At 33.1% G+C, this 18,009-nt stretch overlaps 1 protein-coding gene across 1 annotated transcript in view; it reads right to left on the bottom strand.

Moving 5' to 3' along the window:
• Positions 1–18,009, bottom strand: part of LOC106668579 (delta and Notch-like epidermal growth factor-related receptor) — a 131,140-nt gene that overhangs the window by 23,524 nt on the left and 89,607 nt on the right. Inside the window, exon 3 of the mRNA XM_024225637.1 lies at positions 5,006–5,354. Within this exon, the coding sequence (XP_024081405.1) occupies positions 5,006–5,354 (349 nt within the window). The remainder of the gene's footprint in view (positions 1–5,005; positions 5,355–18,009) is intronic.

Here is an 18,009-nt window from a genome sequence, read left to right as displayed (position 1 = left end):
AAAACAATCTAAAATTTTTTAACATTGTATAAATTTAATTTTTTTAAATCTAAAATTTTCTAGCATTGTATAAACTCATAAGTTTTTTTAATCTAAAAAAATCTACAATTTATTAGCATTGTATAAATTTCATTTTTTTAATCTTAAATTTTGTAGCATTGTACAATTACATAATTTTTCCACATCCTACATGGAATTAGAGAATTACACATTCCTTGTTTAATTCCATCACTTTTTTTTAGTCTACATGCGAAGTTTTGTTTCCTTTTTCTGGCTTCATAATGGTTTCAATATTAGCCTGATAGAAATAATTAGTAAATGTCCAAATTTATAAATATAAAATTTTTATTGTTTAAAATTGACTAGTTGACATGAAAACAAATATTAAAAATGCTATTATGTTAATTGTTGTACATTTTTTTAAATTAACATTTATATTGTCTGCCTTTACGGCGCCAAAGGCCAACCTTTCTCTCAACGCACAGAAGTCGTGCGGGTTTAGCCTATGGCACTAATTTGTACAGCAAGGGCTGTTTTTACTTTTTTTTCAAGGATTCGCAACAGCAAAGGTTAAATAAACTCTCAGGGTGCCGGTGTTTTAGAAAAAAAGCACATTGTAAGTATGTCGGGTTCGAATCCAGCGGCCCTGCATTCGAACCCGGGACCTTTACCTTTCATCACCACGCCAAAACCGTTGCGGCCACCGACGCCCCGATTTACATCACTAAACACAGACACAAACAATCTGTTCAGGAGCTTTGATAACGAAAACAACCATAATTCGTTACAAAAACCTTCTGTTGAAATAGTCACCCTCTCCCGAAAGGTAAAAATATTGATTATTTTGCAGCCTACCACGATAAAAAATAATATGAGAAAATGCGTGATAAAATATATTTGGTAAATGATAAGAAAAACAAGCATTCCGATTACAAAACGGACTTTAAAAGCCTGTTAGAAGTAACTTGATGTTCACCAGGGGATAAAGCTAATAAGGGCCGGAAAGATGCGGCGGACAAAAGAATCTATCCGAGTTTTCCTGATGTTTTTTTTTTCTCTTCTTTTATTTCACTAAAGTTTATAACGAGAAAAATACGTCTCATAACAAATTCGACCACGGTGCGTCAATATCAAAGCTTTAAACTGAGAAAAGTTTCGGCGTACTGAATTTATGAGGCATCTATCACAGACCCGAGAAGGTTGATATCCGCCGGCCTCGAGCCGGTTTTTTTCCCTTTTCCTTAAGAAAATATGAAGAAAATTAGGCAACTCCCTAAAGTTTCTTTTAGCTGGGCGCCAATTTTTTGAACGTTCGATGAACGATGAATTTTTTAATGAATTTAAAGAGTGTTGAAGTATCGAGTATTCATCTGTAATTAAATAGTACTTTTTTAATTACAAAATAATATTAAAAGGTACAAAATTTGATAAGTTAACGATCTTAAAAGTAATGTAAAATTTCTAATATTGTTTTGAACTATTTCATTTTCTGTATCGGTTTAAAAATTCCACCCTCTTCCCTTCACCAATCATGTCGAATTCCTTTTAAGGTTATCGGAATTTCGAGGAATGCCTTTGTTATTGGAAGCTCACGATTTCTGTACACTTATAGCCTTGTCGGCAGCGACTACGGTTAGGAGGGATGCCCAATAATGAAGGCTTCCGGAGAATTCTCCATTTTGCCTAGCCCTTGTCTGGCCGAGAAGGGATTCTCGTCTAACATTTTAACATAGACGATCGGGGAAAATCGTAGTGACTAAGCAATTTTGCCCAGGAATGGCCTCGAAATGTAATGAAAGCCTTGCGTTTTGTCAAAGGATGATTTTAATTGCAGCCCTTATATGCAAATCCTGCACCGTGCTGTACCTGAACTTAATTAACTCAATTTGGGGTCCTGACAAGTTTTCGAATTAAAAACTTCTTTCTCAGCATGAATTTTCTTTCTTCTTCGAAAAAACGGTTTATCCAAACATACAATATTTTCCATGGAATAAATATTTATATATCGGACTTTATATATCCTAATTTAGACAGTTATCGATCTTGAGGTTAAGTAAATTGAGATGTTTAATTCAATTTATTCCCTTGTCATCAAATATTGGTTGCCAAGCCGATTCTTTCTCAGAAAACTTATTCCAATTTCTTTTCACAAACAAGAAAGACGATGTATTAAAAATGAGATGTTTACGGAGCATCTGATATTGTAATTCGGGACGAGTTATTTGAAAGGGAAATTTTCAATAGATGAGTCTTTTCTTAGCTGGCTCTGCAAAATTGAATTGCGAGGGGGGTCTTACAAGAGGGGAGAGAACGCTGATTGAGGATTCAGACGATTTTTATTTGTCCCATAAATCATCGATTTGCTTGTTGTTAATCTTTATTTTTTAATATGAGAGATAAATGTAAAATAACTTTGTTAGATAAAACAAATAAGAGGTGTTCTTTTAAACATGATTGGATACTCATATATCATTTCATTTCACGTCACAGCCACCTTATTACTTTGCTTACTTATTACTTCATTTTGACGTAGACATTTTACACAGAGAAATGTGTGTTCTATTTTTTATATTTTAGTTAGGTGTTTCCACATTAAGACTCAAAGCTTTTAATTTCCGGCCAATTCATAAAATCCCTAGGTAGTAAATAATTGCTATATTTAATAACAAGCAAATTATTTAGATTTGTATTTAAAAATAGGTATGCGAAAAACGACATATGCGCATCGGCGACTTGAAACCATTGAGAATTTATCAAAAGGAAAAAAAAGCACATCGAACGTTAACCGTTGATGTTTACATAACATTGGGTAGTTTGAAGTTAATAATCAGATATGATCATCAACAGTAAAAAATGAGAGGTAGATGGAATGGAGCAGCCGGTTATCGGCGTTCAAAAAACATTCATCAACCACAAAAGATCTATGTCTCGATACGATCCTACAGCCTAACATCGATTGTCTCATTTAAAACGAGAGTATCTCGATACTGTCAGGAGCACCACGTCAATGATCAAAGATTGAATATTAAACGAAAATCATCTATGTCTCGATGATATCAGGAGTTTGCCGCAGGTGATTAAACACTGCTAATCAAAAGTGAAATACCAATGTTTCGGTGATATGAGCAGCTTGCCGCGGATGATTAAAGACTGCTAATCAAAAGTGAAATACCAATGTTTCGATGCTATCAGGAGCATCACATCATTGGTGAAACTTTGAATATGAAAAGTAAAACAAAGTAGTTTCGATATTGTCAGAAGCTTTCCTCAGATTTTTAAACTCTGAAAATCACAAGTAAAACTCTATGTTAACACCTATCTATGTTAACACCTATCTATGTTAACACCTATCTTTCGATGATATCAGGAACATCAAAAATCGAACATTAAAAGTAAATCATAAGTGTCTCAATACTATGTGGGGTTGAACGTCAAACATCAAAAGGGAAACACTAATGGTTTGAAGTTATCAGAAAAATCAGATCAAGGTCAAACATTAAACAATAAAAGTAAAACATCGATGTTTCGATACTATCAAGAGCTTGACATAAATGAACAAACAATGAATATTAAACGTAAAACATCTATGTCTCGATGATATCATGAGTTTGTCGCAGATGATTAAACACTGCTAATCAAAAGTGAAATACCAATGTTTCAATACTGCCAGGAGCACCATGTCAATGGTCATACTTTGAATATGAAAAGTAAAGTAAAGTAGTTTCGATATTGTCAGAAGCTTTCCACAAATTTTTAAACTTTGGAAATCACAAGTAAAACTTTAATGGTTCTTTCGCTGTTGTCAAGAGCAAAAAAATCGAACATTAAAAGTAAATCATAAGTGTCTCAATACTATGTGGGGTTGAACATCGTACATCAAAAGGGAAACACTAATTGTTTAATGTTATCAGGAAAATCAGATCAAGGTCAAACATTAAACATTAAAAGTAAAACATCGATGTTTCGATACTATCAAGAGCTTGACATAAAGTAACAAACATCAAAAGTAAACCATAAATGTGTCGATACAATCAACTATTTGCGACCGATGAATAAACAGCAAACATTGAAAGGAAAACACCAATGGTTCGCTGTTAACAGGAAGATCAGATTAATTGTCAAACATACTAAAAGGAAGTTGATAATATCGGGGGCCTGCCACAAATGGTCAAACATCAACATTACAAAGAAAACATTTAGTTCGATGTTATCAGGAAGAGAGGCTCATGGTCAAACAGTAAACATTAAAAGTAAGATATCAATGTTTCAATGCAATGTGGGGTTTCACATCATTGGGTAAACTTCGTACATCTATGCCTCGATAATAAATATTTGACATCTTCAATATTATGGTCAAACTAGCACAAGTAGTGATTAGCAAAACATTGATGTCTAAATAATATCTGCTAGGTTCACATTATCGACAAACATCATTCAGCAATATTGTATAAATATGTCTCGACGTTACCGTTTTACACATTGTCAAACAAACATCGACCTAAAAATATCAATATCACGATATTATCTCCAGCTGGAGATTATTGGCCGAACAATGAACCACAACAAGAAACAATAATAATATAACGCAGATTATCATCGATAGTCAAATATCAAAAGTAAGACGTGTCTTTATGATCATGGAGTTTAGGATGGTTGATCATTGTCGTCAATTTGCCGCATAATTTTCAAACACAAAGGTTTTTTGTTAATGGTCGATAATTGATCGTAACAGTTTTCTCCAACCTAAACCTTTCATAAAATAATCAATATTACGTTTTATAACTTCGAAGGATAAATCATAATGAATAGCCGGTGAATCCTGGACCTTCTGGTTCAGTACAGTAAAAACAGAATTGACTAACTAGAGTTACAATATTATGATCCAGACTATCGTATCAATCATATAATTACAGTTCATTTATATAAGCATTTTATATTTTGTTTAAGTTGTAAATATCAACTCGGAGTATTCAAAAAACAAAAAATTTAGATTTATTGTAATTACTTAGAAGCATGTTGATTCCCTCGGTGAGGTCTTTTTCGTAGAAGGTGAGCAGGTTGCTGCCGTCGATGGCCATGTACACGACGTCGAGTGGTACGCCATCCGAGGTGTCGCATGTAGTCGGACCAGGCCTGGAGACGGAGAAGACTCGAACGGGTGCGACAGTCGGAGCTGGTGACACCGTCGTGGCTGATGGGGTCGTCGCCGGGGGTACGCTGCTAGTCCCGTTCTCTTTATCATCAGTGATATTCAGATAGACCTGGAGGATATCACCGCTCTGTATGTCGATGCTGCTTTCGACGATCGTGTCCTGGCCGCAGGTTCCGACATCCGTGCAGTTTCCTGAATTGTCCTGAAAAAATCGAAAATAGAATTATTAAACGCCGATGAAAAAAATGGTTGGTTTCTTGATTGAATTTTTTAAGAAATCAAAATAAAAAAAGGGATAATATCAATTCTAAGGATGAATAATTCGAAGAATAAGGAAATTCAATAGAAAAGTAAAATATTTAATTTTAAACTTAGATACTATTTTATTTATAAAAAATCAATATCAAAAGAATTTTCATGTTTTGTATAATATATCTATTTTTATGTGTTTTTACAGTTAAAACTCAAAGGTTCCTCAATAATCGGGCCGAGTTAAGCGGATCAGCTTACAATAGAACAAAGCAAGTCCTGTTGACCCTCGACGTTATCAAACGGCTTTGATGTTATGTCAGCCTGTTGTCCTCAAAACGCAAATATTCGATTATCTTGGATTCTTCGTCTCCCTCTCCACAGTTATGTCGTTTCTTCCCATCGGATTTTGCACGTTTGCAAAAGTGTTCGATCTGGCCGATATACACGTAGACGACGTTTTACATATTTCGGAGGGGTGATCCACAAAACCTAACAAACGATGAACTCTTGAGAAACGTTCCCTGTCTCACAACAAATTTTCGCTTTATAAATCGACTGTATGATTCCCTACATACTTAGAAACAGTGATTTTATAACGCTAATCAATTTAATAATATCAATAAAATTAATATGTCTTTAATACATAGAAATATTCAACCAAAAGTTAAATTTGAATAAATATATTTTAACTCTCTTAATTCATCAAACATGATTTAGACAATAAGAAATCATGATTATTTAGTACTTACAATTAATTAAGGTTTTTAGTTGAAATAAAAAAGTCAATGGCACGAGCGGGATTCGAACCCACGACCTTCGGCTAGATACGCCGCTGTTCTACCACTTGAGCTATCGTGACCTCGATCCACTCGAGCACCAACTTCCCATCTCAACCGCACCTTTTGAATTTTCCCTCCTTTTTGCCATTTTTCAAATGTCGTGTAATCGGATTAGATTCTCGACGACAAATGAAATGGCCACGGAGAGCTTTAGTGAAGTATACTTCATTTTCAATCATGGCATCAAAAATTGACTTTTTTATTTCAACTAAAAACCTTAATTAATTGTAATATATTAATTGGTCAAGCGGACCACGAAATTAGTGAATTTAATTATTTAGTACTGTATTCTAGTGGCAGACCAACAACAACAATTTGTAAAATTTTTTCAATGGTTTTGTTAAACAGACTGGTCATTAAGCTCGTTAAGAAAACCAACCCGTGGGCCATGGGGAAATTGGACAGAAAGGAAAGAAGATTAACGATTCGATTGCGAATAGGCTACACCAGGGTGACATCTCCTCGCTTAAAAAAGGCTACGGAGACGTCCTCTGAGCGGTGCACAAGTAATTGTTAAACTTTCTATTGCTATATCAGTTTTAAAATTTAGAATTGATTATTTAATTAGAATTGAAATTTAATTATATGCCTGAAATGAATAAATGCATATGGTTGCATTTGAAGTCTGTTTCACGCGTGGTTATACCTTTTTGAGTAAATATATTTATTAGCTTGAGTGCTTCGATTATAGGAGGGTGGTTTGTTGTGATATAAAATACTATAATAACTAATTATAATATATACTATATTATATTATACTATAGTACTAGTAGTGGTAATAAAGTTACAGTTTAGTTAGCTGGCTACTGGACAATATTTTTGACCGCATAGACTGTGTGAAAGAAGTTTTGTATGAATGTATTTATTAGCGTAAATAAAGTAGTTATCTCAACAAAATATTGAGCACTCTGAGAGCACTGAATTACATTAGGTATACAGGGTGTCCTTTTCAGGTATCCGGTATGTTTAATATTTTTTAGCCTTCTTTTTAAAGAAAAATTATACGCGGTACTTCAGGCCCAGTTGACCGTCAAAATTTCAAATATTTTTAGACCCTATACATCCTGACACATAATTTTAAAGGATTTTTTATAGTGAAAACAATGGTGCAATCGGATTTTAAATTGGTCAAAAAATGACAAAGTTATTGCAAATAGAAACGGGCAGAGTAATTTCGACGAGGAGATGAATATTTTAGTGTATGTTCGCGAAAATCCGAATTTTGGTTTTTCAAAAAATAAAACGAGACTTGTAATTTTAAGCCGTATCGCTCGCATCTTGTCCAGGGACTTCGGGATTCTGATTACAATAGGCGTTTAACGTCCCTTGCACAAATGTCGATTTGGGAGGATGAAGAAGTTCTTCCATCCTATGGACTGATGATCAAGTTCCTACCTCTACACACCGTTGAAATTTTCGAACAAGGGGAGAGGAAAATCCGAGAATTTTGTATTCTTCATATCATTAGATGGTTCACAGTATCAACGTTTCGTGTGGATTTCTCGGAAATAAATTAATTGGGCCTTAATTCTACGAACATAATTTAACCCTGTACATCCTGCACATCATTTTAAAGGAGTTTTTACGCTGAAAACAATGGTGCATATTGCGTTTTTCATTGGTCGAAAAATGACAAAGTGATGGCCAAAAGTTAGAAAACAGCGAATTTCTTTTTAATTCCGATAATTTGCTTCTTCACTAAAGTAAGCATTAATTGCTTTTATTGTTTCCATTCTGTCATTATTTGTCAACTCGCATTATGTGAGCAAATCTTAATTCATGGAAGTAAATAAATTTTACAAAAGAACTATTCGTTACATTCAGTATTCCATTCCAGCGTCATTGGCTCAAGAGAAATTCACCCATGCCTTCTAAAAAGGACACCCTGGGTATGCGTGTATTTTAAATGTATTGTTTAAGCTTAGACCCATTTAATTTCAAGACATTGTGTCCTTATACACCAAGTGTTGCTTGTTTTTATACATAAACTGGGAGATTTGCCGATATGCATATTCTCAAACGGCCAAGTAACACTGAAGGATTTAAAATTTTTAATATCAACCCAAAGCTGTTCTAGGAATGCTTATCTCAAACTCCTGGATAAACGCAACCAGGTAACTGTAATGGTAAAAAAATAATTATAAAATTCAACTAATTTAAAATTCTCATTAAAGCATTACCTAAAAAACTAAACTAAGTTTTTCAAATTAAATCAGGGGCATGGAAAAAAATAGCTCCATATTAGACGAGGTCGAAGAAGTAACGCTTTTAGAGCTATGACCCGCTATATACACAGTAAATAACAAAAACAACTGCATTTTTGTTGTTGTGAGTGTGGAAAAATAATTTTCAGAGTAAAGGTCGATTTTATTATATACGAGTTTTGTTTCATGTGGGTTATTTTTTTGTACGAAGACCTCTCAAGAGGACGGCCTTTAAATGATTGCACCCGAAAGGGGTCGGAAGGGCCCGGGAGGGCTAGATGGACGGGAGGTCGTGTTTGCACATATTCCGGCCAGGGGGCTGGCTATACCAGAGGGCGATACTAGTCGTGAGGGATGCTAGAAGGGGACTCCGCCCTTCACAATTCAGATCGATACGACGAAGTGAAGAGGCTACACGCTCTAAGTCTTACCGCTTCGGAGAAGAGAGGGTTACTCTCGGATGAGACTGTTTCCCAGGGAAAAAATATACATAGATCGTACCTACTGCGATTTGAAATAAGCGGATTTCAAAATTTAACACAATAGATTACTAAAAATGCAAAGGATTTGTTTTTTCACGAAAACTATAAAAAATATAAAGAAATTGTTTATAAAACAAAGAAGATTATTTATGATGAACACAAAAGAATTAAAATTTAAAAAATCTGTTTAAAATCAAACGTGTTTGTCATTTTATTGATGCAGTACAAGAAATGTAAAGACAAAAATAAGCACCCTTGCGTAAGCTGCGTTTTTTGAACCCCCAGTTGCTTTTAAACTTTTTACTTACAACTTCAAAAACTACTTTTTTCCTAAAAAGGTTAACCCACCTTTAATATTAAAAATGTCTATCTTTATTTTTTAATCATAAATCATGTCCATCATTACTCTATTAGTGAGGTTTTCCATTTGCGTATTCTGATGTTTATGCTTGTTTTAGTTTCATTTTAAACTTGACAGAGGACAGAAGGAATTTTTTTACACGTTCCGGCTCGTTAATTTGTTTACAAAACCTGAACAGAATATTTATCAGCATTTTGTTGAAAGGGGTTTTACTGAAAGAGATATCGGTCGACTGTTGGAAAAATATTTTTTATAAAGTTAACGATCATGTTTGTTTTCCTATTCTTGCTTTGGTGGCTTTGGTTGGTTTGATCTTTTTGGCGCGATTTGTCAGTATTGGGTCTGGGTTACGTTTTTGATCGAGTGTTTTTTATAAAGTCATGAGAGTCGCCGATAAAACAATACAGAAAAAAATAATCTGTTACGTCCAAATTACACGTTCATCCGCTGTGGACCAAATGGAGAAATCTCCCAATTATTTTTCAGGAGATACGAACGATAGTAAACAACGTAGCGACCTTCAACTTCAAATGTGACGAACTGCTTAAACGAAGAGAATTCCCATCCTTGAAAGCACTTGCGTCCAACCTTGGCAACTTGTAGACCGACAGTTTTCAGACACCTAAAATTAATCTGAAAAGTTAAAAAGTCGTTAAGAAGGTCTCTCGTGAACTAAATAACCTTCAAAAGCTGTAATTTTAAGACACCTTGTTCTTAGCGCTTTTAACGCGGTGTAAAACGGATCATGTACGTATCAGTGGTTAGATATCGTCCAAACACTTAGTCACATTCTAAATCCGATTTATTCTTTGTATAAAGGATATATTATTTTTTCCGTTTTCGGAAGTCAGAGATTTCATGTATTTCAACCCTACATTATACATACAGGTTGAGGTGAACAGGAAAGCATCGATAGCCATCTCTTTTCCAACGCAGAAAATAAACATGTTATAACGAACATGATACTTATACCAAACATATCAATATAAAATGAAAATACTATTTTTTTTCGTTTAGGGAGAAGGAAAATCCAAGGTGTATACACTAATAATTAAATAACTATACTTTTACAAAATAAATTAATCTATGCACTATATGATCATATTTTTCTTGTTATGGACAATCTTTTAGCTCAGGAGCAATGTATTAATATTAATTGGACAAAAGCTATTATCGAGTGATTATATTTCTCAGTCCACTAGTTTATAAACAAAATAGAATCGTATGAATATTTCCTAAACTGTTTAAATGTTAGAATAATACAATAGCTGATATATTAAGTCTTAAAAATACTGGACCCCCGGAGAAAAATTGTATAAAAATGAACAAATTTAATTTTTGAAGTAATTCTATTGATGGGCTCAAATTTCATCAAAATTAATGAATCTGCCCTATTAAATAGGTTTATCATTTGTGCAATTATATTATGTAAAATGTTTGTACTTATCACATTTTCAAATTTTTTATAATTCTTAGTTTGTGACATCAATTAATTGCTCTCGCATCGGTTTGTATTGTACTACAATTTATGCAGTTATTTACATATACCTTCGTGTTGTTATGCGGGTAAAATTAGATGAGTCAAGTTGTGGTAAAAACCACTAAATTGCACAGAACAGATAACTTCAATAATTCATGTTTTACTAACAAAACAAATGCTGATATAAGAAAAACCGCTTTGTCGCACATATAAAAATATTTATTGGGGAATATGTAAATCACTTTTTTTCTATTACAGTACGTGAGCTATTCGAGTTTACAAATAGACAAGTAAAACTAACGAAATTTTAACGATACAATTCTTAATATCCATAAAGACATGGTCCCTTAAAAAATGGTTTTGTTTTCAACTTAATCATTTATGCATTGTCTACCAGGGCTGTTCATATTTCCATCATCATACTAATTCCATTAGATTTTGTGGTCCAATGGACCAAATAACTACTTTCCAATAATGACTCTTTATGTAAGGTATTGGTTGAGATCAAATATTAATATTAATAATACACAAATGACTTATCTACTTTTGTCCCGAGGTTGCATTTTTGGAGCTTAACCATCTTGAAATGCATCAATAGAGATACAATATTTTTTAGAAAATATTTTTCAAAATCTATTAGATAAATTAACTCCGCAAAATAAGTTAATCAACGATAGGGACAAGAGAGAAAAATACAAAATTAATTTGTTAAAATTATTGATGGAGTTTATTGTTTTGTTTTAGGAAAACAGTAGTTAACGTAATGGTATAGACTAAACCCGCACGACTTCCAAGCGTTGCGCAAGTGTTGGTCTTAAAGCCGTCAATGCAGGCAAAGTTATAAACATTAATAAAAACATATATTTGACATAGTAGTAGTTTAAATAATTATTTTAATGTGAACTAATCATCGTTAAATTTAATCAAATTTTTTGAAGCTTCTGGATATATTAGAAGAAAAATTATTTATTTTTATTTATTATAATTGCTATTATAATTACAGCCAACTAAGTCATACAGAGTAAGTTGGTTTAATACAACATAATATGTAAATAAAGCAAACGTCAAATAAGGCATACAAATAAGAGTAACATTACATTGAAGTTTTATTAAATAAGAAAGTAATAAGCAGCAAAAGAAAAAATATAATAATACATCAAATAACATTTAACTTGTGAGGAGAGTCTTTTTTCCGAAACTTTCTATAGAACATCATCATATTCATATTAATAATACACAAATGACTTATCTACTTTTGTCCCGAGGTTGCAGTTTTGGAACTTACCTTTCTCGAAATGCATCAATAGAGGTACTGTATTTTTTAGATACTTTTCTTAAGAATCTATTAGAAAAAACCCCGCCCTGAGGAATATCGAGTACTCTGGGGGAGTGAATGTGACCAGACNAAAAGGAATTTCAAGTAGTAGAAAAATATGAAATTAATTTTTGTTAAAATTATTGATCGAGTTTGTTTTTTTAAAGACAAACATTAGTTCATCTAGTAGAATAGCCTAAACCAGCACGACTTTTAAACGTGGCGTTACTGTTGGTCTGTAGCGCCGTTATTGCAGACAATGTTTTAAACTGCAATAAAATCATATAATTGACATAAGAGTACTTTAAATAACGGTTTTAATGTGAACTATATCAATGATAAATTTAAACAAAATTCTTTAGCGTTGTCTGGATTATTGTTTTGAAAAAGGGAAATGTATATAAAAAATCGCTAAAAGAAAAGAATGATTGATTATAATTTTATAATTAAACTATTTGCGATACCTTTTAATCTGTGCTAAAGTAAAAGATTAAGATTTAATTTCAACTATGTAATTGTACCTTAAATTAAAGATGTCAATTTTTATTATTACGTTACAACAGCGTTAGATCAATTCAAGCAACAATGCTAACTTTATTGAATTTTATTTACAAGTGTGAAGATATAATCCATTATTTCAGTCGGATCACAAGTCACAAGACCAAGCTTTGTCGGGAATTGATCGGGATGAGAGATGTTTGGCTAAGGGGCTCGGATGAGGACCCAGGGTTTTATGGAGTTCTCTATATCGCCTTTTATTTTTTCTTTCGAGGATAAATAGGAAATGAGGGCCTGTGTGGATAGTAAGCTTGGATTCGAATCACGCAATTTGGGCAATGGTTCGAAGGATTTGGGTCCGGATGATTGGAAGTTGGTTGACCCCACAGGTCAATTCCGTATGGTAATATCATAGATAAATATTCTTGAAACTAAAGAAATGATTTCATGGATATATTTACATAAACATTGTATATATTTGGCGGCTAGAATGTTTTTGTGAGATATGGATGACACTGGCAGAAACAACTTCAAAAACGATAATATGTTACTTAATGACATTGTTATTGCGCAGGTTAAACATTAATATGTATATTTTAGACAATACACCTCTATTTTAGGAAATATTCCAAACGTGAAATATTATCTTAGGAATCCGATATAATTTAGAAGTGACGTTAATTGACGGCAGATTATAATCGTCGGACTTGTGAAAGAAATAATTGTGTAAAAAGTCGGAAAGAGGGTGAGAATTGTGTAAAAAACTCTCATTCATAGCATTTTTTTACCGAAAAAACGTGCCCTGGATTGAAAAAGATCAATTATCTTCTAATCTAAAATTTTTAAATAACAAAAAATTCGTTAATAAGAAACAGAAAGTTACATTTTTTCTATCATGAAGGATTGATTAAAAAAATTGTTTTAATTTTGTCGTTTGTCTCGTGAACATATGTCAATATGTCAAGGGTTATCCTGTATGTAAAATTGGTCAGAAAAGTCCCTACAATCTAAAGTCTAATTATCAATTGTATGAGATATTTCACTTTTCATGTTACTTAACCTTTAACAATATTTTTTTTCTATTGAGTTCACAATCTCACAAAAATTTGTTAATCCTATAGTAATTTGTCACCAAGAAAGATCATAAGAAAAACATTTTTTTTTGTTATTTTACTGTAACCTTAAACTAACAAAATACAAAATCACTTAGAAGATAAGTTTTTAGGAGTTTCCAAAGTTCTAGCCTAAAATTTAAATAAAATGTTAGGTTTGTATTCTTGAAGAAGGTGGACATTTTGAACATTTAATTTAATTTTTAAAAGCTTGCTGTTTATTCGTATGTATAGTTTGGTACCACATAATTTTTTAGTTTTCTTTGAATTTGTAATTTGATATATATTTGATAAACAAAAAGTCAGGGATAAGGCAAATTTGAAAGAAAGAAAATACACAAATCCTTCACAACCTTTCGACGTATATAACTTTTTCATTAGCAGTTTGAAACGATTTCTAATGATTTAAAGGTCTAAAAGTAAAAAAATCTAATTACAATACTCGAAATTTGGTTTCAACTAAAAAAAATTATGTGTTTTGCTATTAATAGTGGTACGTTCAACCGTCCATAATACATTACTCCCTCTGTTATTCATGAGAAATAGTTTTTGAAAGTTCTGATGAAGGGAGTATATTCGCCGAAAGGTTGACGAATAAATTAAGATTACAATTAATTAAGGTTTTTAGTTGAGATAAAAAAGTCAATGGCACGAGCTGGATTCGAACCCACGATCTTCAGCTTGATACGCCGCTGCTCTACCACCTAAGCTATCGTGTCCTCGATCCACTCGGACACCAACTTTGCATCTCAACCGCACCTTTTGAATTTTCTCTCCTTTTTGCCATTTTTCAGCAGAGCAACTAGTTGTCGTGTAATCGGATTGGATTGAGATGGGAAGTTGGTGCCCGAGTGGATCGAGGTCACGATAGCTCAAGTGGTAAAGCAGCGGCGTATCAAGCCGAAGATCGTGGGTTCGAATCCCGCTCGTGCCATTGACTTTTTTATCTCAACTAAAAACCTTAATTAATTGTAATACATTAATTGGTCAAGCGGACCACGAAATTAGTGAATAAATAAAGAGTTTTCTTTCTTTAAAACTTTAGTTCAACTTCAAAATTTCGAATATGACCCTATACTACATGACACAAAATTATAAATAGTTAGACATGGTGTAATCAGATTTTAAATTGGCCAATAAGCGATAAAGTTTTGGCAAAAAAAACCGGCAGAGTAATTTCGAGGAGGAGCTAAATATTTTACTGTAAATTCAGGAAAATCCGAATTCCCTTTCCGAAATATTAGAAAGGTTTCAGGTATTTCAAAAAATAAAATTAGGGATGTACTCCGGATTTACAATTTTAAGCCGAATCAATCTCATCTTATCCGGGGGATTTTGAGACTCTGATTATGACAGGCGTCTAACATTCCTTGTACAAATGTTGATTCGGGAGGCTGAAAAAAAGTTCTGCCATACATCCTATGGACTGATGAATCCAGATACTTACCTCTAATGGCATATTAAACTGGAATTATCGAACGTGAGCAGAGGAAAATCAAAGAATTTCGTACTCTTGTCATCATCAGTGGTTCACAGTATCAACGTATGTTGGGGACTTCTTAGTAATAAATTAGTTGGGCCTTATTTTTACGAAAATCATTTGAATTCTCAGTTCCTCTATTGGTTTAGGGAGTTTTGCCAACACTACTAGATGATGTTCCTCTGCAGTAAAAACAAAGAATGATTCCCCAGCTTGATAGATGCCCCGCACACAATTCTTTGCAGGTGAGACGTTATTAGAATTGACGCTTCCGGGATAGGTGGATAAGACCTCATGGCCCAGTCTGTTCTGTTTCCAGTTCACTTGACTATTTTCTGTGGGGCCATTAAAAAAAATAATGTCTACGCGAATCTTAACCCAGCAACCTCAGTTGACGAAATGCGGCAAAGGATAGAAAATGCTTGTCAATCCATCTCCCCTGTCTCTATCGCTCTCAGCACCACTGAAGAGTGGTTATAAAGAGCAAATCTTTGCATTTTTAGGCAAACCTGGCAGTTGGAACATGAAATGTGATTAATACCTACATAATAAATAATAAACCAAATGACCAATTAATGTTCTGTGAAGAAGCAAATTAATGGAATTAACAACGAAACAAACGAAATGCGTTTTGTTTCTAACTTTTTGCCATAACTTTGTGATTTTTTGACCAATTGAAAATCTGATTCCACCATCGTTTTCATCTTAAAACACATTTAAAATTATGTGCTGTGATGTATAGGGTCGTTTTTGAAATTTTACAGTTGAACTGAGCCTGAAGTTCTCTATTTAATTATTCTTCAAAAAAGATAAAAATTTTTGATAGCGTCATTGGTTCAAGAAACATTAAGCATCTTGAAAGGACACCGTGTATATTAGTAATAAATGAAAACATCTATAATCCTTTTTAAAAAGTCCCTACACACAATAAGTTGTTTTCCAACGATCCGGATTTCGAGCCTTTTAGCTCATCATCAGGTTGAAGGACTTCTACAACCACGTCTCTCGACATGAATTGCCAAAGTGAACCCGCTGATACCTCCGCCAACGCGACGTTCCAATTAGCAGCTGATGTTTTTAATGGCGCTCAATTTAAACGTGCGAAACGCGGAAATTGTAACACAAATAAATATTATACTAGTAAATACTTAATATTATTAAATTACTATAAAAATAATAACAATTAAAATAATTAGTTTAATTATTTGGATGTTTGATATTATTTATGTACATAAAAAGATAAAATAAATAAAAATAAAATAATAAAATAATTAGAATAATACCTTAATATTACTAAATTATTATAAAAAATATTTGGACGTTTGATATTATTTATATACATATTTAAAATGGGAGGTAGATCAAAATCTGTTATATTATTAATGCATTTATCACCATTTTCAATTTTATATTTTTTAATTTCAAATTTCTCAAACCATTCTAGTTCTTTCCCTTTGTTGAAACTACGTAACAATCTGGTTTTTAATTTGAATTGAAATTATTAATTTTGTTTCTTTTAGATGGTCCTTAAATTCCGAAAATTTGCTCGATTTTGGCAAGTTCTTTCACTCTCGTTTTTATTACTCTACCGCTTTGTCCTATATATTTAATATCACAATCATTACAATTGAGTTGGTAAACCCCGCTTTTTGCCAAGTTGTCTACCTTGTCTTTAGGTTTTGAGAGGAAGTTTTTAAGTGAACACGTACGTCTAAAAGCTATTCTAAAACCTTCTTGTTTCAAAATTTTACTCACTTTTTCCGATAATTCACCAATGTATGGTAAACAGCGGAACCCTAATGATTCATTTGTGGTGGGGTGGCTGAGTCCTATTGTTGATTCGTTTAAAGATAATTTTTATTCTATTAACTAGCAACCTATCACTAAATATTTCTTGATACCCATTGTTTTTTGCTAAGGTTTTAATAGTTTCTAATTCTTTTTTATAGATAGCAGGTGTTATTGGATGTTTTAACATACGGTCAATGAGCTAAATGAAACCAGCAGCCTTTTGGGACTATGGGTGGAAAGAATCCGCTGGTATCATAGTGTCTGTAGTTTGGGTTTTCTATATCACATCTATAATGTGTTTATGTTTGGTTTATGAAGAATGTGAACTAAGAGGTGGTTTTACTGCCAAAATAGTTATGCAATGGAAAAGCAGAGTGGATGGAACATTACAGGCCATATTGAACATGGCCAAAAGTGGAATATCAAATAGTTTCGACGGATAAGGACGGCATCTTGACATTTCCAATAGAACAAAGATTGACGTCCGAATATACCTGGGATTGACAGGGCTTGAACAAGTACGGCAGTCGTGTTAGTGGCACAGAGGGGCCAAAGTATGATTGGAATCACTTGTCTAATGTAACAAAATATCCTCCAAAGCATTTTAAACAACTAACGGCACAGGAAAATGAACTGCAGAGTTTATGAATGGGAAATAGAACAAAACCAAAAAGCCGTAAAGATAAAAAGGGGCCGCTTGACGAAAATGAAACCGGCAAAGCTTCCTAGGGGGGAACGAGTGAGGATAGGGGCCGGGGCGATAAAAGGTTCGGAAAGAGGAAGGAAGGAAACCATTAGGGAGATTAAACGGGGAAAAACACCCGGTTTATATTACGGTGCTAATCAACTGGCAACTGCAACAATCAGAACAATAATAGGTGTAACTGGAAATGGATATTCACGATAAGAAATATCTTTAATTTTACCTAAAACTATTTAAATTTTCATAAAAACGATACAATTACATTTATTAAGCTGAATTTGAGGATTTTAAATTACTATTTATAAGAAATGTTTAGGAAACCTTTTAACATATCAACTCA

Source organism: Cimex lectularius, unplaced genomic scaffold (assembly GCF_000648675.2).
Source record: "Cimex lectularius strain Harlan isolate CLEC.00 unplaced genomic scaffold, Clec_2.1 scaffold111, whole genome shotgun sequence".
NCBI classification, from domain to species: domain Eukaryota; kingdom Metazoa; phylum Arthropoda; class Insecta; order Hemiptera; family Cimicidae; genus Cimex; species Cimex lectularius.
The sequence above is the reverse complement of the archived record's forward strand: the minus strand, read 5'-3'. Positions and strand labels throughout refer to the sequence as shown.